Source organism: Erithacus rubecula (assembly GCF_903797595.1).
Source record: "Erithacus rubecula genome assembly, chromosome: 3".
Taxonomy (NCBI): domain Eukaryota; kingdom Metazoa; phylum Chordata; class Aves; order Passeriformes; family Muscicapidae; genus Erithacus; species Erithacus rubecula.
Window position 1 is genome coordinate 144,797,554 of NC_136689.1, and position 24,316 is coordinate 144,821,869.

At 39.7% G+C, this 24,316-nt stretch overlaps 2 protein-coding genes across 3 annotated transcripts in view; one reads left to right on the forward strand and one right to left on the reverse strand.

Moving 5' to 3' along the window:
- TG (thyroglobulin) overlaps nt 1-24,316 on the reverse strand; it is a gene marked incomplete at its 5' end in the record, with an annotated part of 142,514 nt that overhangs the window by 35,427 nt on the left and 82,771 nt on the right. The window lies entirely within an intron of this gene.
- SLA (Src like adaptor) lies at nt 1,115-23,288 on the forward strand. Of its 2 annotated transcripts, XM_079300693.1 has the most exons (8): nt 1,115-1,356; nt 6,555-6,648; nt 12,601-12,700; nt 15,945-16,031; nt 17,343-17,446; nt 18,971-19,102; nt 21,002-21,134; nt 22,043-23,288. In XM_079300693.1, exons 2-8 carry the CDS (start codon nt 6,588-6,590, stop codon nt 22,260-22,262), a joined length of 837 nt encoding a protein of 278 aa, XP_079156819.1. In that variant the 5' UTR covers nt 1,115-1,356; nt 6,555-6,587; the 3' UTR covers nt 22,263-23,288. The 2 variants fall into 2 exon arrangements, with proteins under 2 accessions (XP_079156819.1, XP_079156820.1); XM_079300694.1 differs by lacking the exon at nt 6,555-6,648 and having other exon boundaries at nt 1,182-1,356.

Below are 24,316 nucleotides of genomic sequence, written 5' to 3' on the forward strand. Positions count from 1 at the left end.
ATCAGGAAAAGGCTCTGCTTCTGCCTGTTCCCACATGCAGACATCCCCTAATCCATGATATTTTAGTAACTCCAGTGTTCATCAATTTAGTGAATGCTGTTAATGGGCATGCATGCCACATCCTTGTGACTTGAAGAAAGCAAGAAGGTCCTAAATAATCAAAATATAACTGGCTGGGGTAACCATGGAGCTGTGCTATAGACTACTTAGCTTATCAAGCTCCCTAGTGCTTTCCTGTCCCTCCAAACTGAGGACTGCTGGTACACCCCATCAAACAGAGAGAATATTCTCTGAAATTACCAAATTACCAATTTTTGGCACAGTTTTGGAGACTTTATCAATGTTTCCTGGTTTCAGCAACAGTTACTCTACAGCTCCCATATGAGCACCTACTTGGAGCTACTCTGGTGTAAAGTAGAAAATTTGCTTGGGCTTGTTGGGTAATTTTGTTTTCTTTGAGTTTGTCAAGGGTTTTATAATATTTTCCTATACTACGTTAGGGATATGAGTTTTTCAGATCCTATCTTGATTATAAAAGCAAAGGGCAAGCCTTAATAAATCCCTTTGACTTCTATATTCATATCCACAGTACAATATTCTTCAGTGCCTTTAGTCAGGTTATTTAACAGGCTGGTATCTTGGTTCCTCCATCTCAGACTTTGAGATGAGAAAGGTCCTGAGGCTTCTGCATTTTTGTCAAGTAATGTGAAAATGGGCTTCACAGACTGGCTTCTAATCCATATTTCTTCATTGCTGATCTTAAGCTTCAATTATTTGCAGAGAGAGGTATTTTGGGGTACAGAGTGAAGCATAAAGCAAAGGCTGCATTTCTATTCAGACTCAATAAGAGACAAAAATGTTTTGTGCCTCTTCCTGTCTGTCAGGAAAAAAATAGCAAAACTGCATAAAAGAAAACAGTTGGGGAATAAGCATTACTGGATAAATAAATTTGTAAGAAGAAGAAAAAAAAAAAACAAACCCTTTTTTGTGTAAGTAATATAAACTGGGTTATTTCCCTCATTTTTTATATCTGCTGAAACCAGCCCTGATGCAATACATTGAAAACCTCCCTGTTTTTCTCAGCCCATAGATAAAATGTGCCTTCAGAAGTGACTTGCAACAGGAACCTCATCTGTTGCAAACACTTTGAGCCTTCCTTATTTCTCAGAGAGGAAGTATGTGGCCTGTTTGGCAAATGCTGCTCTACATGACAGCGTGAACTTCACAACACACTCATTCGAGCGGCTGCTCCTCGACTTGATCAGCTCAACCTTGCTGGCAGCATCAGAGCACTACTATGACTACAGCTTTTTTCAGAAATACTGCAACCTGGAATGCCATGCCCAGCATTTAAAGGTAATCACTCTGTGATATATTTTACATTATCTGCGTACGAGACCGAGCGTTTCAATTTTATTTATAAACAAGGGTGTTCTATTTCATTAACAATGACAGTATTCAGAGGTGGATTTTAAGCACCACCAAAGGCAGAAATAGAAGAGCCTGCCTTGATCCTTTTAATAAGGAGTGATACTAAAGATAGACAGGACAAGAGTATTCCTACTGAAACCTAAGAGTCAGATAGATGCTTAAGACCTTATGCTAAAGCAAACTGCATTTCACTATAACCAAAATATAAACCCACAGATTAGTAGGCTTTTTATTCAAAGTGTTAGAAGTGTGCATAGTGTGGTATTTCTGTGTTGTTTCATGTTTGCATGTGTCTATGAATTACTTTTATGAGAGTATCATGTTATTCTTTCTAAGTGCAAAGGTACAACTGCCTCAAAGCTGAAAGGATGTTCGTTTTGATTAATGATAAATTAAGGGAAATTAAAAAAAAAAAACAAAACAGTTTCTGAAATCTAAGTTGTTTTGCTTTTTCTTTCCCCAAATGAAAAATAACAGGATGCTAGTGCTTTAATTTTCAAGCTTAATGAGATTCAGATATTACCTGTGAACTTTATTGAGAATGAAATTGTCAGACCTTGGCAATATAGATGTGAATATCAGGAAACAAAAATAAAATACGGTGTAGCATCTCAGGAATGATAAATGTTCTAATTTTACTAGTCTACAGTATTCCTTGTAGGAGAGCTCTATTCATGTGCTTATCTTGCCTTTTTATTCTTCTTATTACTTTCATTTCTTTATATTAATTAATTCTCAATCATATTAAATATAACTTTGAAAAAGTTCTCACCAAGTATCAGAATTTCTTATGTTCCATACTATTTAACTGCTGCAGAAGAATTTTTATCAGAGAACAAATTCTGCAAGAGGAAGTTATTGCTACATGTGCTGCACACAGGAACGGAAGGAGAAAATTGTACCACAGGTTTTGGGGTCACACGATGTAGGTCAGTGGGATTCCAGTCTTGACAGGTGAAGAATTCATATCTGCTGAGAGTTCTGATAAATAGGACACAAAGCAGGACTGAAACTGTGGATGTTTACTTATGTTCCTTTTGGCAGCAAAGATCCCTAAGCCCTAATAGCTGTGTGTGCAAACACCTTTCCTTGGACAATGTGCACAAGTGGAAAGGGGAGAGGAGGAAGGACCAATGTTGGAACACTGTAAATGTGATCTTAATAGTTAAAAACCAAATTTTCATGCAAGCCTTAGGAGGTGGCTGGTAAGCAGGAGGGCAGTAGGTAGATTTTGGTTCCCAGCTGCCCAGTGGTTCCTCTGAGCTGAGCAGCAGCTGCACTCCATGCAGGGTTTGGGGTGGATAAGATACAGTGAGCTTAGAGTCTATTATTTCTCATTAGTTCTTCCTGCATCACCCTCAGGGAATTATTTTCTTTGGCTCTGATATATTATCTGCTTCTGTGATGGAAGGATGGCACTTCTACTGCTATTCCAAACTCTGTCATCAAGCTTAGATATAAGGAACTAAGTTTTTACAATGAGGGGGGTGAAACACAGGTTGCCCAGAGAGCTGTTAGATGCACCATCCTTGTAAATATTCAAAGCCAAGTTGGACAGAGCTTTGACAACCTGATCTACTTGCAAATGTGCCTGTCCATGGAGGGAGGGTTGTAAATGTCCCTTCCAACCTAAATAAGGTCAAGTGAGATGCAGTACCTGCAGCAAACTTGCTATTTCAGAACACTATAATCTATAAAACTGTTACTGTTTTATTGGTTTTCAATGAAAATAATTGGTTCATGAGATCTTTAAATCTTACTTTAAAGTAAGTCTAGTTTTGAAGAGTGTCTCAAAATTTCAGAAAACTGCACAAGAGTTTGTCATCCAGTGATGGAATGGATTTGTATTGTGCTGACAAAAACTCAACACAAGCCCAAGCTACTAAAGCCATCAGATTCTATCATTCACTTGAGAGTAAAGCAAACCATTGTTTTAGAAATATGACTAATTTGTACATTCTTATTCTAGAAACAGTGATACTAATTTGTACATTCTAACTCTTGAAACAGTGATATGCTATTGCCAGCAAACAAGCAGAAACAATTTTTGCCTGACCTATTTCAAACAAAACTTCCATGTCCCATTTTCAACTATTTTCAAGAGTCATACCTCATAACATTCACTCCACCACCTTTGACTGGGCTATAAGAATCTCTCTCTGCCCATGTGCATAATGACAAGTGTCTTTAGCAGTAAAACCTAGTTTGATGTCTTGTTTTCCTTTTAGTCACTTTGGTTGAGTGAATTAACAGCAAGGGGCAGAGATTTTAATTTTTTTATTTTTATTGAGCCCTTCGGCCACGAATCTGTAGAACATCTTGAACTCTCTATACCTTTCACAACTTTATGCCACCAATGGTAGTGCCAGTAAAAGAGCATGGAAAATGCAAGGAGAAGCAAGAAAGAGCAAACTGCCCCGTTCATGACAGCACACCCAGGACGTCACTGCTCCTCTCTGCATGGAAAGTGCTTCACAACGTTTGCATTTTCCACAAGTCAGATTCTTCCACACCTAAGGCAGCAGCACAGAGCTGCACTTTTGCCCTGATGACTTCAGAGGTCCTTTGAGAACAGCAATGGGATGTTGTTCTCAAAGGATCTCTGGTGTGGCAGAAGGGAACCAGGCTGTGCTCTGCAAAAATACAAAGTAGGAACTTGCCTGTTGTCCAGTATTTAATCCCTTTGGATTAATTTAATTAATTGATTTAATCCCTCTTGACCATGGTTTAACTGCAAGAAACATATAAGCAACCCTACAGAAACACTTCAGGTATTTCTAAAGCAGCATTTACAGTTTAGATCCTTGAACACCATCTAGAAAAATGTAAATGCCTTGGCGAAATGTGCCATGCTTTTAGAAAACTGAAAGCCTGAAGTAAAATTTTCAGAAGTCTTTCCACCATTCACAAATATTACAAGTCTGACACTTGTTGGATTACTTGCTCTTCTGGCCCTCAAATAACGAAACTCAGTAAACTCAGTACTTGGAGGTAGGTAGGACTCTTTTTTTTTTTTTTTTTTTTTTTTTTTTCAATTCTTATCTAAATATCAGTTTCCTGTGCTAAAATTATAGATGGACATAAGATGTTTATGCTGTTATTCTTGCCATCTAGCTGGACTTGCACAACATTTTTGGTAACTGCAGCTTAGATTCTATACACTGAGCAAGATTTGAGCTTCCCTTTTAAATTACTGCAAAAATGCATCCACCAGAGCACAGAGCTCAGCAGAGATTATCAGTCCAGGTATTTATCTCACTCTCCTGGCTGACATTTTCAGCCCTGTTGAGATCTCTGTTGCTGTGCCTAGGACATTTTTCAGGCTAATTTGAAGATGAGCCATGAACATCTATAATATCTGTAGCCAAAATACTGGCTGCACTACTCCCATGGGTTTGCCTCTTGTTCTTTATGGGATGCAAGAAAAATGTTCAACAACTTAAAATTGGGTCTTGCAGAAAAATACTCAAAATCAGATATGAAAATCATGATCTTGAAAGCAGACATTTCTGACAGAGTGGTTTCAGGTTTAGAAATTTAGGTGCATTTACATGGAGAAAGACTTTTTTTTTTGTTTTATTTTCTATCAAGAGACCTTTTTTTAGAAAAAGACTACCCAAGTAGTTTATTTAAATTTAAGGGTACTGTTTTATTCAGCTTCTAGACTTCTCCTATTGGGCAACACATTTTTGTGCTTGTGCAAATAGGTTTCAGATGCTTGTCAGAAAGACCCTGGCACAGCTGCACTCTCCAGATGTGCCACAAGCCAGCTCTGAGTGCATATAGTGAAGGGGTAATGTGCCATTTGGCCAGTGAAATAGAGAATTCTAGCAAAGAGCCTTTGGAAGCAGCACTGAGAAGCTTGGAAAGCAGATGAGGTGGAGTCAAACTGTGCACTACCATCTGTTCTAGCACTGAGCTCCTTGCAGTCAATAAGGGACAAATTTTCTTTTCTTTGAATGGCATTTTATTCTGTAGGGTGTCTTCCTAAACTGTCTGTAGGATGTAAAAAATGCATGGTATTAATCAATATACTGAAATTCTGCCAATCTTATTCCAAAAGACAATTAGCAATAAAGTCTTGCTGATGTCAGCAGTTTTATTTCTCAAGCTGGACATCTCTCCACCTGACCCTCATCAGGCTGTAGCAAGTGTAAGTGAAGAACAGCACACCAAAGTCAGAAATATTCTTTGAAATATTTAAGCTAGAAAAGGACACAAGATGCAGAATATTTACACTGCTAGAGCTCTTATCATTTTCACAGGGAAACTGACATAAATATATTTTTTAAATATAATTACCCATCAGATGGTGGTGTTATTTTGCTTTAATGTACAGTTTTTAAATAGACACAGCTTTTTGTCTTCTGCCTCTGAAAAAATACCATAGCATGAACACCTTCCACATTCAAAATATTTATCTCTCTGTCCTATGTCAGAGACAATTAGGGTGGCTGCAGCAAAGCTATGGGAAAGAACTGCTCCTCTCACAGTATTTAGTTCCACAATTGAAACTTATAGATACACCTAAACTTTAAGACAGGTATCTGAAGAATTTGTACAGCTGGCTTTATGCAGGAGGATTGATTTGAAATCAAACATTATTTTTAGGCAAGGTGTTACTTAAAAAAAATTGTCCACGTTTGCTGAGGGCACAATTGCATCAGAAAAAAGCCCAAACCTACCAATCTGTGTTCTTTGTGCTCAGTAGTAAACCAGCATAATATAAACACAGTGCTGAAAACCAGGGACATCAGTCTAATTAGATCCTCTGTAGCCTCAGAACCCCAAATGCTGAAAAAACATTTTGTATACGAGATGCCCATATGAGCAAAGCTCTGCTGTTACTTCCTATTGTGCTGAGGTACTGGTAATGGAAACTTTTACTGCATCATGTTCTTCTGAGCTACTTCCCTAGCTGTGGTTTTTCTGCTACTCCCCTGATAAAAGCACAAAAGTGGTGAGAGTTTATCAAGTATGTAAAACTCTTGCATGAATTTGACACCAGGGTTCTCAAAAGCAAAACTGTACGAAATTGGAGACGCCCAAACTAGGTCATTTCTCATCTGTTGGCACAGCAGGTGCTGCTGTGATGTTAAATTTCAGTGTCTGCTTTGATTTAGTTCTCAGGAAGTTGGAGGGAATTAGCAAGCACAATGGGAAATACTGTGAAAACTCCGAGAGCATCCGAGGAAACCAGCGCGCCGAGCCAAGCGGGTAAGAACTCGTTCCATTCCTTTCCAGGGAAAAAGATCTTCCTACATGATACATGATAGACTCACCATGTGTCTTTCTTCATTCTCCTGACAAGCAGGCAAGTGCATGGCTGCTGTGGGAGAAGGAGGGCATCCACCAGACTGTGCCTATATTTAGCTGCGTTTTAGCTCATTTTCCAAGAAGCACTTTAATTAAAAACGCCAAATGTTAAACGTATTATTTGCTGGTGCTTCTTGAAAGGCGTTCCTTCCAAATCAGAAAGCACAGAAATGCTACTTCAGAAACCAGGAATGCTGTCTTTTGACATAATTGCATGTGCTATTTTATACAAATTTATTCTTGAAATTTGGGGTTCCTTCATTTAAGGTCAAAAGTTTTAATGATGTATTGCATTGAACCTCAGGTCCATCCACTGCCAGATAATTGCATTAAAAGTAGCACACAGCCAACCTGTCACCAGATTTATCCATAAAGCTATAGAGGATTACAAGTTTCACAGGGCAAACTGCCAAAGAAGAATGTAACACATCTGCCCTGTTCATGCACATGTGAATAAATCAGGTTGCAAATCCCTCCTTGCCACCTCTGCAGGCTGGTGGAGGTCGTGCACTGGAGGGGGAAGGAAGAGGGGTTTGGTGTTCAGCTACTACAAACTGTGAGTGAGTGAGTGGGTAGAGAGCCAGTAGAGCCTCAGCCCTCAGGGTGCACTGGCACAAGAGCTGCAATAAATCACTCCCCAAAGGTGCAGAGGAGTTTGGGTTTTTTCCTTTGGGTTTGGGATGGGTTTTTTAAAGTAGGTTGTGTTGGGTTTTTGTTGTTTTTTTTTTGTTTTTTTTTTTTTATTTTTTTAATTTTGGGTTTTTTTCATGAAAGATTTTCTGATTGAGCTGCTCATTATTTTAAGGATAGGAAATCAGCATAGTTTCATTTTTGCTGCAAGGAAACCCAGCCCTGCTGGGTATGGTTAGAAACTCATTGATATGAGCAGCCTTGCAGCCCTCAGTCCTAACAGCAGAGAACAAAAACTACATGGCATATAGCTAAACTTTATTTTTTTAATTTAATGTTTATACTCCCAACAACTGCTGACACAAATACCACATACAAACACCCAAACAGAGACATACACTCCCTCAAAGCAGGACCTTGCTGATGAGCAGGCAATGGCTGTGACCAAGTTTGTTTGGTGCTGCACATGCTAGAAATCAGGATTTAGCAGGGCTAAGAACAACTGCAACCCTTTCTGTGATGGAGATAAAACATACCCCTAGAAGATAACTCTGCAAACATTGGTTACAAGGGGATAATATCTATTTAGGAATTCAGGGCTCAATCTACTTGAACTGTCCTACACATCTAGCACATCTAGGAAGGGGTGTTGTTAGTCCTACCTGACCTCCTGCTACCACCTGGGGAGACAATAAATCTCCTGTAGTTGCAGTGACACCTGCCAAGGCTGTAGAGATGTTTCAGACACTCTCACAGCTAAAATTCCACCATATACTCATGTTTAATCATCCAAAGGCAGGGGGGTTGTCACAAAAATGATCAGTGATGGAACACCTCTCCTATGAGAAAAGATTGAGAGAGTTGGGATTGTTCATCCTGGAAAAGAGAAGGTTCCAGGGAGACCTTAATGCAGCTCGCTGTACTTGAAGAGGGCTGAAAGAAAGATGAGGATGGACTTTTTAGTAGGGCTTGCTGTGATACAGCAAAGGATAGTGATTTTAAGCTAAGATAGGGTAGATTTAAAGTAGATATAAGGAAGAAATTTTTTATAATGGGTGGGGTGCAACACCAGACCAGGTTGCCCAGAGAGGTGGCAGATGCAGCACCTCTAGGAACTTTTAAGGTCAGAGTGGTTGGGGCTCTGAGCAACTTGATCCAGTTGAAGATGTCCCCACTTATTTGAAGATGGCCCCTGGGGTTGGACTAGATGACCTTTAAAGCCAAGTCAAACTAATCTGTGATTTCAGGATTTATCAGCCTGATTAGCTGTCTGGATCCATCCATCTCTTAGTCAGGGTCAGACCAGCATCTTTCATACAATGCTGCTAATAAAAGTTGGGAACACAAACTCAGTACTGTCATCCAAATGCAATGAAAAAAGGCCTCTAAAAATGAGCCTGGTACCAAAGTGTGTTTTGGGGTTCATTCGGTGAGTTTGTATCTGTTTTCCTTCCTGTCCAGATCAAACTCCAAATCACATCACAAAATCAGATATCCACCAGGCCAGAAACAGAATTAACTGAGTTGGAGGATCCAATCCATGGACTTTCAGTAGTTGAAATAGTTATTAGGAGATTTGACACTGGCTCATTTCAGTGAGACTGAATAAAATGAAGTACAGAAACAGAAGGGAGAGAATGAAAGGAAAGAGTTTCCAACAAAAAGGGGGAAGAAAATAGATAACTGCAGTCTGCAGACTTGATCTGCCATGTTCATCAGACCCTTATGAGCCCCTGGTGCTGCCTGAAATTGCACTGAAAGCAAAACCTTGTGCTTTCCTCACCATCAGTGTGTCAGTCTTGGCCCTGAGAAAGGGAACAGTGTATAAACTGTATTTCCCAAGGAGGCATTTGGACCCCAAAGATAACTGCACCCATCAGCCAGCACACTGTACAGACATTCCTGGCACAACCCAGGGACTGGTGACAGAGTCAGCAGAACAGCAAAGGGTCATCAAGGACTGTAAGCCCCTCTCTGTCCTCCTTTGGGACCCTGAATCAAGGGTTAATCCTTTTGGGCTGCACCTGCACAACTCTCAGTTCCCAAGCTGGCTGGTTTAGGTCCAGCTTGGGTACCAAAGTGTGACTCTGCAGCCACACCTTGTGGTGCTGACACTTCCCAGATGCACATGAGTGCCCTCCTTCACCCTCTCTGGTGCACCCTGTGCCATAAATCATAAAATTTCTGCTGGCCAGTAAAGCTGGAAGATGCATGGAGCTGAACTCCAAACAGTTCATTCCCACTCCAGACATGGGCCATGTCAGTGCACAGCACAGCAGATTTTGGAGGGCAATGAGCTGGATCTGGATGCACTGCCTATGCTCTTCCTACTCTAATAATGTTTCATAGTCCATTCCCAATGAATAATTTGAAGGATACAATATTCAGTCTCACACTTTGCAAGACGAGGGTGTGAAGACATCTAAAATTAGCACGTACTTCACATTCATTTCCTACTCCTAAAAAAACCACCCAGAATTAACACCTGATGCAGTGGAAATGATTGTGCTGCGATCTTTCCACTCTAACTTTTGAGTTGTTCCATTTCAGATGTAACCTACACTTGTACTGGGTAGGAGAGTTTGTGCTAGATAAACTCAGGCAAATCTTTTTTCTTTTACACCTTGAAAGTATGGGGAGCTCATCAGATCATTAGATCACTGTGAAATTTAGGTGTGGAGAAAGTGTGTAATTTGTTTAGTTCCTGTTTCCAGGCTTTTGTGTTTGTAAGGAGCAGTTATGGGTTCTGTGAAATGTTGTACAGTGTGGTGGGGTATTTTGCATGACCAAAAAACCCACTGAGGTTTGACTTAAATACCAATCAAAACAAAGTGGAGAAGGAGGGGGTTCACTCCTTTCCTTACACTTTAATATAACTGTGTGTAGTTTGAGAGGTAACTTTTGTGTGGGTGTGGAAGATAACACTCTGATATATTCCTTCCTTTTCAGAACTAAAAATTAACATGCAAAACTGAAACAAAAATTAATATAGATATGAGAGTGTAAGCAAAGTAACACAGGTCTTGCTGGAGTAGACAAAAAGTCACCTACCCCACAATGCATAACAAAATGCAAATGACCAGTACATCAAGAAGGAGAGCAGAAAAGCACTTATTTTCCACTCTTGCTCTATGGAAGCAGAATATTTATAAATAAACAGCATAATTTTTAACAAAGCATTACTAAAGGCATTGTCCTTCAGCTAAAAATAATTATATTCAATGATTCAATGTAGTATTACATGATGTTTTATAACCTGCAAAGAGAAATTACATGATGGCACTTTGTCCTCATTTTGCTATTTTAAAAATGCACTTTCTGGCCTGTATTTCTCCTAGTAGTTCTGGATAAAGACTTGTTTCCTCAAAGAAGGCTCAGTGCCAATGTTTAGGTGGTATTAGCCTCAGGTACTAAGTAGCTTTATAGGCAGGAAGGTTACTAGATTTTCTGTGCAGAACAAGGAAGGCATCAAAGGCTTAGCACAGAATTTCTTCAATAGAGTTGAACTAAGTGTCTAAAAAGTTATATTAGACTTCTCACAATGGCTGGCTGTACTGGACTAGTCCTGTTTAGTTCAGTGACACTAATCAACCTAGAAAATCATGGCAACACCAATATTAAACCCCTTCTCAAAATAACAATAGAATGGTTGGAAAGGATCTTAAATATCATCTAAGACCATTCTCACTGCCATGGGCAGGGATCCCATCCCCTAGATCAAGTTGCTCAAACCCCAACCAGCCTGGCCTTGAACATTTCCAGGGATGGGATTCCAAAGCTTCTCTGGGTAACCTGCTGTGTTTCTGTTCTTCATGTTTCCTTCAGCCTTTTACTGTTATCTCTGTGAGTTGTTTCTAAGGCCCTGAGGCACACAGCCAAAAACACAGAGCATTCATTCAGGTTGTTACACCTACATTTCCCTCCAAAGTTGTCTTCTTTAAAGAGAAGTTGGCAACAAATCTATATTAAATGAGAAAAAAAACTAACAAGATACAGAATCTTTCTAGAATGTTTCTATCTCTCTATTTAATATCTTTCTTTCCAACCCTGAATTCACACCCTTTTTTGCACATGTTGGGCTGCACAAAGTGGGAAGTATGGAGGCGAAACAAGCTCTGCAAATGCAGTGTTAGATGGTATTCCTAAGGATCAGGGTGCTGATCCTGGTGGAAGCTCTGTGAGGTCCTGGAGGAGAAGAACTGCTTCCAGGAGAGACAGAGGATGGTACAATCCCTCTTGCCAGGACTTGTGACAAAGAGCCCAAAACACCCAGCATGACACATCCCTGAGTCTCCCAGCTGTCAGCAATTATTGGGCACCACAGATCCCAGTAGGATCAGGAGCATTCCATGTTTGATAGTCCCAGTCCTGTGTGAAGTGCTCCAACCTTCAGAAACCCAGAAGAGTGAACATGTCCTGTACAGGGTGCAAGTCCCAGACTCATCCCAGCTGATGTAAAAGATCTTCTCATCTCTTGGCTGACCTCAGCTCTGCAAATTGCCATTGTATTTATATATTTATAAATAAACAGCATCATTTTTAAAAAACATTGCTAAATGTATTGTTCTTAAGCTAAAAATAATTATATTAAATGATTCAATGTAAATACTTTCAACCTAAACACCCCTGTACCTGTTTTCTCTCACTGGAGCTCTAGTACAGTCTCCATGCAATGGTGAGAACAAAGTGCAGTGGCTGATTACCAAGGATAAAAAAAGTGATGGAAATGGGCAGTAATGCCACAATCTCATTGACCTTGATCTAAACTGATTTCATAGCATTGAAAAGTATCAGTGGTGTAAAATTCTGATACAAGTCAACATTCATCTTTTTTTTCTTAAATACAATGCTACAAAAATTTAGCTGGAGGCAATTAGAGACAGTGACATTAATCAAACTGGGTTACTTCCTAATACTATGAAGAATTACTCATTTTTTAAGTTTCAAACTGAATATGTCCTTTAAATATGGTATTTGCTAGAAAAAGTAGTCTAAATTTAGTTGCTTACAATTAACCACATGACCTTTTTCATTTCTAGTATCTTCACAGTTTTCTTATAAATCCACAGGCTCTTCTTTAGCTTCTTACATATATTAAGTGACATTTCAGAGATTTTTTTTTTCCTATTTGACCTACTACATAAAATTTATCTTTCTTAAAGAAAAATCAATTTTTGTCTCAGAGCTCTACCTTTAAGTAACCTTTTCTTTCTTCTTCCACAGGTCAGGAGAGTGACTTCCTGGCTGTTCTCCATGACTATCCTTCAGCAGACATAAGCCAACCCATATTTCATGTAGGGGAAAAACTACGTGTGCTATCAGAGTAAGTTGATCAATTTATTTTAAAATTTGGGGGTTTTTTCAACTGAAGCAAAGCTCTATTTTATACACCTGGCCCAAACTGGATGAAGTTCAGCACAATGAACTGAGTTCAGAATTTTCAAGAAGGATGCTTACATATACTGCAAATTTCTGTGTAGTTTCAGGATTTGTGATTACAGATTGTCCTTTGATCCATAAATTTCTCTTAGGTTTCTCAAGATGGATTTAGACTCTGTTTTAAAACATAATTGAGAGCAATTCTGCTTTGAAAAATTATTATGAGAAAGTATTCCCCAAATGTAATGGGAAACAGAGTAAAAGCCAAAATAGTTTGAATCACATATAAAAGGAAAATAATTCTGAATTTCTTTATGTCAAGTGTGACTGTCATTTTCTCTCTCACTTTTTTTAATCCAACAACTTCATAATGATTAAGTCTTAGAATTTCATCCTGATTTAAGGGAAATGTGGGGGGAAAATAGAAAAAGTGTGTGTGAAGGTATTTCTATTTTTTCATTGATTCTGCAATTTCTTAGTGAGGAGAAAAAGAGAGATTTCTCAGCCAGTTCCACCAAAAAAAAAAAAAAAAATTAAGAGCCCCAGAAGTAAGTAGGTTTAAGAGCACTAGTTCAAACTGACATCAACCTGTAGTGCAATATTGCAAGACATAAGAATGAGCAATGTACAGAAAAATGAAACCAGCAGCCCTGATGTTCTTCTAGCTTGTATCAGCACATAGTGACCTCCTGGAAGTTACTCAGCCCCACAGCCACTATTTGCATTGCTCAAAATGGAATTAAAAATTTCATTTATGCAGGTGGTTGAGCAGATGGGTTCAAAGGGAGACCAGACATTAACAGCAGAGGAATCCTTGGAGGACTCCTAAAATAATTTTAAAAAATTCTCAACCAGATAGTCAAATGGCTGGAGAAGTACTCAAGAGAAGCATCACAGATGACTGATGGATTCTCAGACTCTTCTCCAGGCCACCATGGCCTGCAGTGGCCTTTCTCAGTCACAAGGCACAGCTGACCCAGACCTTTGGGCTGGCCCAGAATGCTGCACTCATGTTCTGCTGACACTCTCTGTCTCTGCCTCTCTGAACCTGAGGATCCCAAGACTCAGACAATGCCACCAGATAAATTTTCTGCTGATGGAGAGCTCCTCTAAACCAGGGGAATTCTTCTCTGCTGGCTTCTAGCAGTGTAAACCTTGCTTCAGTTTGCAGAAAATGCATGACATGGTACAACAACTGTATTAGCTTGGAAATTCCATCTTAAAGCCTCACTCTCAGATTTCATCAGCTACAGGCCCCACACCACCACAGCACTGCCTATTCCCATAAAATGAGAATTATATTGGCAAATTATATATACACATCTACTGCAAAGTATAAACTACTGCAGGAACAACCTCTAAAAGAACAGGCTTTGGCAGAAGATTTTGACACATTTGTCTGCTGTGAAGTGATCAAGGGCTTCTGATGGATAAATTAGATTCTAAGCAAGCCTTGATGGGAACTTTCCTCTTCTTATTTTGAATCATGAGCTTGTTCACAGAAGACAAGACACAACACTCTGTGCAAACCACAGTGTCCTGATGAAGGACCTGCTCTCCCCTGCTGGGCTATGTGCTGATGTCAGTGGGAACTCTTTGCCTGAAGCCTCTTCCTGCTCATAAGCTTTTTTCTGAAATCATTCAAAGAAGTAAAATACAGTAAAAAAAGAGTAGTGCTGCATGCCCAGAGCACAAGTGATGAGGAGTCAGCATAAGCAGCAGCATGCACTGCTTTTACAGCAGCAGCTTTTCAGCCTCCTACCAAAGCAGTGATGTGCAATCAGCCCCAGCAATCCTGTTCAACAGGACATATGGAACCTCCACAGGAAATGCAGCTACTCACAGATATTTGTGACTGCTCTGGGTTGGCAGAATTATACAAGCACCACTGGCACTGTTCCTCACTCTCCACACTGGCCAGGCACAGATGAACTGCATTTGGCTGGCAGTAGTCAAATCAAATGCCCTCCAAGATCTGCCCCAATCTACATAATTTCTGTAGCTCCTGCCCCAGGAGAGATGTGCTGCTTTGGGATTTTTAATCATCAGAAAGATGTTACTAATGCTAAAGTTTGTAGGAGAGAGAATCTCTATCTTTTTTTTTTTTCTTTTTTTTTTTTTCTTTTTTTTTCTTTTTTTTTTCCTCCTTACTGCAATTCTTGGTTCTGTCTAAGAGACTTCTGGGAGAAAAAAGGACAAAAATAACCTAAAATTCTTATGGATAAATTCATTTCATCTGGAAAACCAAACAAAACCCTGAAATTTCTATCTCTGAGAAGTAGATGCTTCCCTTTTTCCCCTCAGCACATTCTGGACGATGGTCCCAGCTCATAGCTCATGACATTTAACCTAAGTGGTTTCAACACAGCTACTTTGACACACACTGAGACTGATCTGAGTCAAGACATTATTTTGGGAGCATTTATATGAAAATCCACAAAAAGCATTCAAACACAAGACACAGTTATTTGGATTCAATCTCTTAAAGTGAAGGTGCAGAGAATCCATCAGTCATCAGCATCCTTGCACTACAGGCAAAGCTCTGCAGCATCCCTGTGACAATCCTTGGTACCCTGAATCTCTGAAGGGATCCAAGAGTCAAAGCCAGAATCACAGCAATAACTTAGGATGTATTGGGGAAAACACATCCCTGCAGCTTCAGCTGCAAGGTCTATTTATTAGAGTCTGGTCTGCAGCTCATGGAAGACAAGGACAAGAACGAACCACAAACCAGGTTCTGTTGAACTGACAGCCTGTTCCCAAGCAGACAGGCTCCACTTCCCAGGAACCTCTACCCTGGAGCTACAGGGCTGTCCAGACACAACACACTCAGCTGTAAACTGAGTATCTTGGACACCACAACAAGCCTAGCTGTGGGAAGGCAGAGCACAGCATGGTTTAACCACTGAGTATTTATCCTTCTTCTTTCAACTACAGAAAAAAATATTTTATTACTTACATAATTTAAATGGAACAAATGTAGCTTATTTCTGTGTCCAAATTTAATTCTCAAGTTGGTTTAGAAATGGAACTAATCTAAATGAAACCAAACAGGGTTCCTTTCTGAATACATAGTTTTAGGAGCACACAGAAGGTTGTAGGCTAACCTGTATATCTTCACTAACTTCCAAATGATGAAAAGCTCTGAAAATATATCTGAAAATATCCCTTCTCTTGCTTTCACACAGTGAAGGAGGCTGGTGGAGAGTCCATTCCCTTACAACAGGTCGAGAAAACTATATTCCAGGAAAATATGTAGCAAAGGTTTATCATGGGTAAGTAAATGCATTTCCATATCCTTTTGACACCACCGTTTTCATATATTCTCCTCTGATTACCCAGAGCTGTAGTCCAAAAAATGCCAGTAGTGACAGAAATTTTATTTATTGACAGTCTAAAATACATTTTTTGAAAACTGAGACCCTCCAATCTACATATAAATTTAGACTAAGTGAAAAGGAAAATCCTTCTTTTAAATGCTGGAAAGAGCCAAAACCACCTAAAATCACATATAAGATACTTAATATACATCTCTTGCATGGACTGATCTCTAGCTTAAAGGCACTGATGAAGAGAGCCTATTTAGAATGGATTTTTAATACTTGCATAGAGTAAAATTTTAGCTAAGTTTGCTCATGGAAAACAGGCCAAAAAGAACAAACAGAAATGCTAATAAGTCATTCAAGAATGCAAACTTTTTCACAGGAAGAACTAAGAAAATTTCAGACATTTTTTGTTGCCATAGACACCACTCAGGGAAAAAACATTAAAGCACAAACTTCAAAGTTTTCTGGCAAGTGTTTTAATACCTGTTTAATGTTAAGGATATGAACTGTGAATGTCACTGTGAACTATGCAAGTGCTTAAATTTTAACATGCTTTTACATCCTCCTGAAACAGCAATGCTTTCCCAAAGGCAGGGCACAGATGTGGGGTAATGGAAGCTACTGTCTGAAACTTCAGTGACAGCAGACTGGATCAAATACATGAGAAGAACTTTAAAATAGAATGCCAGTAACTCTAGAACAGCTGAGCAAGCCCAGATGCATGGCAAGACACTGGCTGTGGCAAAACAGTGCACCAAGTTAGGTTGAAAACTTATAGGGCTAATTCCACTTTCCCTATCCACAAAGCCCATTAACTTAAATAGTTGGACTGTTCCCTAGAAGAATCAAAATAATTGTAACTTATCTGGGGTTTATTTGTGATACAATTTGGGGTTAACAAAAGTGGTTTAAATGAAAAGAGAGACTTCACTAATGCCACAGATGTCATCAATATATCACATGAATCTGTCCCCAGCAATACAGATCAAAGCAGCTCAAAAAGTTTTCTTTTCCCTGATAAGTCCAAACCTTTTTATTCTTCCCTTAACCTCACAAAGGTTAATGGAACTCAAAACCAGCAAAATTTTCTCCATAAACTGGTGAAATATGCCTGAATGCAGCTGAGAGAATAACTATAGAAAGCCACAGTGTTATTTTTGCAGTCACTTTTCCTGGCTAATCCAGCACTTTCACAGCCACATGCTGCTCACTGTCTCACTGCTGTCCAAATTTCAGAATTTGTTTTTTCCTGCTTCACAGCTGGTTATTTGAAGGGCTGGGAAGAGAAAAAGCAGAGGAACTTCTACAGCTACCCAATACCAAGGTTGGCTCCTTCATGATCAGAGAGAGTGAAACCAGGAAAGGTGAGGCAATGCAGATTTTCTCCCTCTTGATCTCAGGCATTAACAGCTTTTTAATTCACTCCCTGTCCTGCTTCATATGGATCAGTCCAAGACCAGAAAAGGTAGATGATGGGAAGGTGAAGGCACCCAGTGCAGTGTGCCAGCCTTTAACAGGCACCTACTGGAAACAGGGTTATTGATGGGCATGGAAAGTTCCACAGGCATCAGCACAAACAAGACACAGTTGTTTAAACACTATTATTTACTCTGGTTGCATTCAAACCTTATGAGGCAGTGGGACTTTCAATGAAGGAAAAGTCACAACTTTGCCTTGGTCCACAAAAGATTGATTCAAGAAGTTGTAAAATGCACACCAAGTAGTGGGGGTGGTGCATAAGTGTGTTTACTATATAAACAAGGGAAATATTTTATTTATTTTTAAAAATGACTGGCCTTCAATTTTATTTTCTTTCTTTTGTTACATGGGAATTATACTGTACCAACTTTATACTTTTATTTTCTTCAGTGGGGACATAGAATCATAAAATGTCCTGGGTTGGAAGGAACCTATAGGGATCACTGAGTCCAACTCCTGGCCCTGCACAGAACCACTCCAAGAGTCCCACCATGAGCCTGAGAGCATTGTCCAAATTCTTTGTGAGCTCTGTCAGGCTTGATGCTGTGACCACTCCCCTGGGGAGCTGTTCCAGTGCCCAAGCACCCTCTGGGTGAAGAACCTTTTCCTGATATCCAACCTAAACCTCCCCTGACACAGCTTCAGGCCATTCCCTTGGGTCCTGTCACTGGTCACTAGAGACAAAACACCAGTGTCTGCCCCTCTGCTGCCCCTCCTGAGGAGCTGAACACAGCAATAAGGTCTCCCCTCAGTCTGCTCTTCTCCAGGCTGAACAAATCTCCCATGTGCAACATGCTGGCTTACTTTTCTGAAGCACCAGAACACATTCTAATATCACAATACTACAGATAAAAGAGAATAATACATCATCTGTTCTGACCTCTTGTATACCACAGGCCAATTACTTTCTTAATATTGCTACTAAATTAAAATAAATTTAGGACTGGCACTCAGTCCTTGCCAATAAATGCTGCAGAACAGTTCTAAACAAAGAAGCATCTCCTGCCATGACTGCATTATCAGGTCTCAGCTTGCTTCATTACTCAAAGCTGACTAAATCAGAATACCAGCCTGTGAGTCTCATCTCCCTATTCAGTGGAAGGTAAACAACTTCTGTAAAGGTCTGTTTCCTTTACACCATTTCAAAAGATCCCATGCCAGCAAGAATAAAAGAAAGCACACCAGAAATTTAAATTCAACCAAAATCCCAGGTGATGTTGTACCCTTTCTTATATTTATGTATATATATCTAAAGTGTAAGTACTATATATGGCCACTCAGGTTTTTTCAGCTATTTCTGAGATGTTTTGAGCAATGGCACCACATCTTACAGATGCTCTATTCTGCTACAGACAGCCAACCAGAACTGCAGCCCTACCTTGGTGTAATTAGTTGTTCTGTCTCTCCAGGGTTCTATTCCTTGTCAGTGAGGCACAGGCAAGTGAAACATTACAGGATCTTCCGCCTCCCAAATAACTGGTATTACATCTCCCCACGGCAAACCTTCCAGTGCCTTGAAGACCTTGTCAATCACTACTCAGGTAAAAATAAGTGCAGAAAGAACATATTTTCCATTGTGAATCTATCTATCAAAGGTCCAGAACAAGAAATTTTTGCCTGTGTCCAAGACTTTCAAATACTATCACAGAACAAGCAATGGAAAAAGTTTATATTTATAAATTTTACTTTATTTTTCATCTTAAATAAAAATAAGCTGTCCTTAACAGTAGAACTGAAATCAATACAAGAAGTCAGTTAAATAAAGCCAGATAGGCTCTGTCTGTATTGGTGCTTTGTATGATATTGTGTAGGATATTGTATGGCCATGTCAGTAACACGGAGCCAGACACCAGGGTCTAGCAGCTCCCTAGAGAATTCCCAAATGCAGTTTGGAGGTCAGCACAGGTCAGGGAGGCCCAGCCCCTCTCAGAGCACACCTAAAGTCAAAATGTTCAGCTGAACAGAAGTCATAGTTCTGGGTTCCAGAGACAGATTGCAACTCCTGTCTGACTCTGTTTGCCAACATGAAGATGTCTGCCATTCATTTATTTGCTATTTAGGCAGATAGCTTCAAGGCATGCAACACCAGGTTCTCTATTCATGTTTACTTAAAAAAAATACTACAGCACACAACCTTATCTGGAGTAGAAAATTTTCAGAAATGTTGTAAGCTTCTTACCTATCACTTTAGAAGAAGTGTATGGCAGGAATTTATCAGCAGAACTTATATGAAGAGGCTCAAGCTGTTGGCTCAATTGCAGAGTCTGCTGTCACTGTTACTAATGTTATCCAGTGGATGACACCTTTTTCAATGATAGTTTTGCAGATTTATAGCAATTTAACCTGTGTCAGAAAGGTAACTTGACAAATGACACAATTAAGTGGCTGCAGTTACCATGCATCATAATGACAACGTTCTAAAATGAGGAAGGAAATTGCAAAAAATTAATTGCCTAAAAGTTACAAGAGAACAAAAGGTTCTGTGCTTTAACAAGCAATGGGTGCTCTGCAATTTTAAAAGTGTGAAGTTTCCATACCTAAGTATTTCACAAGTAAAGCAAAATGTGTGATGGCCAAAGAGTACACTGATAAAATGAGGAGAAGAGTCATTCACATTCAAAACAAGAAAATGAAACTTTCAAGTCCAATGATACAAAGAGAGAGATAAGAATTTGGGCAGGAGATATATATGCATTTACATGTTAACTACTTGACACCTTTCACCATTTAGAAAGAAGAAAACAATCAATGCCTAAAATTTGGGCGGGGACAGAACCCAAAACTTGCAACAATTAGCATTTTTACTTGAGTTATAGGTGTAAGAGGACACACAGTAAGATTTAGGTCTCCTTCCCCCACCATAAGAAGATACAGAATCTCACTCTGAAATAAGACTCAGAGTCATAGAACCAGCATTTAGCCATGATGTTCCCTGCTTAGGCAGAAGAATATCTGGGATGATCCTACTGGAGTAAGCAGAGAGCAGAGCACAGAAACACTAATGAAGGTGACATGTGAACCTTGATTCATTCCACAGTCATGTTCCACAGAAGACTATGTATGCACACAACCCAATCTGATCTTTTTTACACTCAGCATGGCTGAGACAATCGGAAGCAAAGCAGAACTCACCAAGGGCTCAGAAAAACTGGGTTTAATTCTCTGCTCGATCACAAAATTCCTTCTAGTCTTTGAGCAAGTAATTTTGTCTTTCTGTGCCTCAGTTCCTCACTTGTACTGTATGAAATATACCCAAAGAAAAATTAAAAGGCAAAGGTATGAGGAAAGGAAAAGATGATACCTGTGTTACTGTGTCCCTGCTGAGAACACACAATTTTTGACTGCTACTGCTGAGTCCAAAACTGTTTATTTGAGGCTGCACCAGGGAAAGAGAACAGTAAGCAAATACTAACTGTCTGTGTATTCACTTTCCTGTTCAGAAGTTGCTGATGGTCTCTGCTGTGTCCTTACAACACCGTGTCTCACCCAGTGCACTAACAACAACACCGTGATGGATCCAGCTCCTCCCGTGGTGATGCGGAATAAAAACTTCAACTGGAGAAACATTCACAGGTACCACACACAACACAGGCTGCCAGAAACAACAGGGGTGTTTCCCAGCTGTGCATATACTTGACTTGCAACACAGAAGACACAGCTATTTATTTCCTTCTTCTGAAAGCAGTTTTAAAGCTTGGACCACCTCACATCAGGCTAACCTATGAAAACTGAATGCCCAGCTCTCTAACTGATAATCTAGGTTTAACTTTGAAAGCACAGTTGGCATTCAATCATTTCTGCTATCCAGCTATCCATATGTTCAGCCCTGTGGGACTCCTGAGTCCTTTCACCAAGGGGCAGGATCACAAAGCCCAGTGACACCAGCCCTGCTGGTCCATTCCACTGATGTGCATGGCTCACAGGTGAGCAGAGCAGCAGAGGTGGCTCCCCCTTTTCACACCCCCAGGAAGCAGCACAGGTGCAGTGAACACATTGTCCAAGAATAAACCTTTCCTGTTGTGTCTCTCTCAACACACAGCCCAATTCATGAGATTTCTAATATCACAACTGCCACAAGAGAAAGTAGGTCAGGTTTCAGAAGCTGGGGAAACAAACACCCTCAGAAACAAAAGCACCTTTTACTTTTGAAGAGTAAATTTCCCTCCACTACTCTTCCTTCACAAAACATTCATGTGCTTAGGAAGGCAAGAAAATTTTGTTCAGTACTGATGTCATTTTTCCTACATATTAAGAAGAGAATATAGATGATACTTCCTTTTCAAGTGTCAAAAAATATTTAGATATTACTGTTGTACTGTTTTTTTTGAGAAATGCTAAGTGACAGAAATGCTCAGTGATTTATGAGGCAGAAATGTTTTTATACAACAAAAATAACATTATTAAGTTTACAACTGTTAGTATTATCCCAAGAGACTTGGTCCAAGTGTCTGAAATGCTAACAAAATGTTGTTCTTTTAAAGGCTGGAGGTGGCTGAAGATCCCAAAAGCACCCTGGCAGCAATGGATGACTCTTGCCTCAGCTATGGCCTGAGGGAAAGCATTGCTTCCTACCTCTCCCTAACTGAGGATGACAACACTTCTTTTGCAAGTGCCAGGAAGAAGAAATCCCAATCTCTCATATACACAGGGAGCAAACTTAAGAGTGCCCTTCACTTGCCCCCTACACTCTATGACAACTAAATATAAGACAAACAGGAAAAAGCCAAAAACTGACGAGTTGGAAGAGAAACCAGAGCATCCTGTGGTCCTGCCATCCTTCAACAGCTGAGAGATACCAGCAGTTATTCTGCATTTCCTCTTCTGAATGCTCACCAGAGACTTTCCAAGGGTGCTATCTCAGCCATGGCATATGCTGGGAATGTCCCCAGTGCACCAGAACTGGTTCACAAGCAGGATAAACTGAGACAGACTCTAAGTCAAAAACCAAGTGCTGCAGGTGACTCTTCAGCAGGGACACTGCCCAGCATTGTGCAGAAGTGACTGCAAGGGGAAGGACTAACTGCAGCTCAAGAACTCAATTTAAGTCTTACTCTGGTATTCTCCACAAGGCTGAAAACCTTCTTTACAGAATCTATCTACACTGAAAAAAGGAGCATTTTTCTTTTCAAGATAGACATCCATTGTCATCAAAATGGGTCAGAGAGACATCAATAACCCCATGAAAGTATCTAACATCCAGCATCCAAGAAACATCTGATTATAGTGACTCCATACTTATCTTTTAGGATAAAAAAATTAAAATCACTGACTTTAAAAGTAGCATTTAATTCAATTGCTGGCAAAGGCCTGCAGTGTAATAAAACAGTCACAAAATTAAGAGCAGGCTTAAATCACCAAGAAAAGCAGCTCCTGCTTATACCTGAGATGGGAGTTCAGGCATATCCAAACATGTAATTCAGCTGCTCATAGTAAAGCAGATAAAAAGAGAACAAAGGGGGGTTTAATTGAAAAGTAAGATGTGATGATATTGTGCCTAACTGCAAAGGTTGGATTGCAAAGGTGTGACCTTTTATGTGCACAGGGAGATATTTTAACTTTGACTTCTGAAGTCAGCCACATATTTATGTATAATATTTATATTAATAGCAGCTTTAAAAATAATTAAACTAAGGGAACAAATCAGTAACAGTGGATGTTAGAGATTTTTCCTAATTTCTTGTCTGGCAAGAGTTATGTCAAGTAGTAATTAAACTTTCCATTAAACCACTTCAGGATTAGAGGATTTTCTGAAATTTCATTTATTTTTTTTACAGGTATGTACCCTTTTCCAAGTGATAAAGGAGCAAGTAGCATTTTCCATTGAACCTTCTTGTGACTGCTTTCTAAAGCAAGCAGTCAGTCTTGTCTGAGTGTGTAAAATGCTGCAACCTATGGTCTCAAGCTGAGAAAGTTTCAATCCAATATTCTCTTGTACCTTTTTGCACAGATTTGAATAATGAAGGTTTGGTGAAATAGAGAATTGGAGAGCTTATATCTACATACATATATGTACATTTAATCTCTAAACATTTCTTAGGACAAGTCTACGTGCTCTTTAGATCTTGTATCAGGTTGTTTGCTCTAGCAAGAAAGGTTCAGAGATCAAAATATTTCATAGCTTGTTTAAACACATTTCAGGACTTAAAGGATGAATGTAATTTGGCTGGTAAACATTGAACTCTAAAAAGCAAAACACACTCAGGAAGTCTAGTCGTTTGTATAATCTAATTACTGTTACTGATAATCAATACATTATGGTGCCCACATTTTATCCATGAAATGTATATGAGGAGCATTTCAGATTTCTAAGTCATGAGTTGTATTTATTCATTAAAATAATATTCAGAAGTTATTTTGTGTTGCTTTTAGAAAATGAAAAACCTGGTGTGCAACTAGTACAAGCACCCAGCCTTGCAATGGCAGTGCCAGAGGGTATTTGGGTGGAAGGTGACAAAAGAATCCCAGAGCCCACACAACTGGCAGCACTTGGACACACTCTGTGAAAGGGGATAAGACATTCTGATGGTGACAGGATCAAAAACCACAGACCAGTTCAGTGTGGAAAGGAACCCCAGGCATCCTCTGATCCACCCCCTCCCTGCTCCACCACAGCCACCTTGAGCCATTTGCCCAGGACCACATCCAGGAATAACTCCAGGGATGGAGACTCCACAACCTCCCGGGATGACCTATACAGACACTGTCATCCTCACAGTAATGACATGATAAAGTGAAAAAAATTAATTAAATGAGCC

Coding starts and splice junctions, on each gene's coding strand:
- SLA (XM_079300693.1), top strand. CDS start 6,588: ATGGGAAATACTGTGAAAACTCCGAGAGCATCCGAGGAAACCAGCGCG. Junction 6,649..12,600: donor CAGCGCGCCGAGCCAAGCGG/GTAAGAACTCGT, acceptor CTTCTTCCACAG/GTCAGGAGAGTGACTTCCTG. Junction 21,135..22,042: donor AACTGGAGAAACATTCACAG/GTACCACACACA, acceptor GTTCTTTTAAAG/GCTGGAGGTGGCTGAAGATC.